Consider the following 938-nt stretch of genomic DNA (forward strand, 5'->3'; position numbering starts at 1 on the left):
CCGGTTTGTCCAGGTGAGCTCTACATCACTTCCTGTTTGTCCAGATGAGCTCTACATCACTTCCTGTTTGTCCAGATGAGCTCTACATCACTTCCTGTTTGACCTGCAGTTCATGGCTTTAGAAAACATCAGGATAAAGTTATAAGAAGTTAGAAAAATAAGAATTTCAATATTTTTTCGTCATTTTTACACCCGCCTCTTCCTCCTGCTCGGTCGTCAGGGCAATGCTACCCCACCCACCCCCACCCACAGGACCCGGCGGGTCACTACGATGTGAATTCTGCTCTACAGCCATTCTGAGGTGTGTTTTCTCTGCAGAGTCCATTGGAGCAGATACCCTGCCGCTGAGCGGGACGAAGAGTTGCAGCCGATCCAGGATCCGTTGTGCTGGAACCATAGCACTCGGTGCTCAAACTCAGGATGGTGCTGACGGAGCGAGGCAAGTCCTGCAGAGAAGAACAGAGTCAAAAACTAGGTCTTCAAACGTAATGGATCAGCCATGTGATAATTTCAGTGAACACACTTTGCAGCTTCTGATCTGCAGGAAGATGCCTTCAGCTTTCTGCAGAATCTCCTCGATGTCGAGTTTCATGGAGAGCTCGTTGATGTGCTGAAACACAGTCACCCAGACAATAAAACGGGTCAGATGGACCTGGTTCTGAGGACTAGACTGAAACCATGTTTAGATAGTCAGGAGGACTTCCTGTTTGATGGACAATAAGATGCCAGATTATCAAAGAACAAACGTGAAATTTAGAAATTATTCATCCTAAATATCAGAAACTGGGTCACTCTGGGTCAGAGGTCATTCAGAGACCGGGTCACTCTGGGTCAGAGGTCATTCAGAGACCGGGTCACTCTGGATCAGAGGTCATTCAGAGACCGAGTCACTCTGGGTCAGAGGTCATTCAGAGACCGAGTCATTCTGGGTCAGAGGT

The 938-nt window shown here is 47.9% G+C and overlaps 1 protein-coding gene across 1 annotated transcript in view; it reads right to left on the minus strand.

Annotated features, from left to right (window-relative positions):
- Positions 1-266: 266 nt before the first annotated feature.
- The window catches only part of tbc1d15 (TBC1 domain family, member 15), a 13,032-nt gene continuing 12,360 nt past the window's right edge, over positions 267-938 (minus strand). The window contains exons 16-17 of the mRNA XM_037683304.1: positions 524-610; positions 267-446 (exon numbers count right to left, since the gene is read on the minus strand). Coding sequence (XP_037539232.1) covers positions 267-446; positions 524-610 — 267 coding nt within the window. The remainder of the gene's footprint in view (positions 447-523; positions 611-938) is intronic.

Source organism: Nematolebias whitei, chromosome 10 (assembly GCF_014905685.2).
Source record: "Nematolebias whitei isolate Nwh7 chromosome 10, NemWhi1, whole genome shotgun sequence".
In the NCBI taxonomy this organism is placed as follows: Eukaryota; Metazoa; Chordata; class Actinopteri; order Cyprinodontiformes; family Rivulidae; genus Nematolebias; species Nematolebias whitei.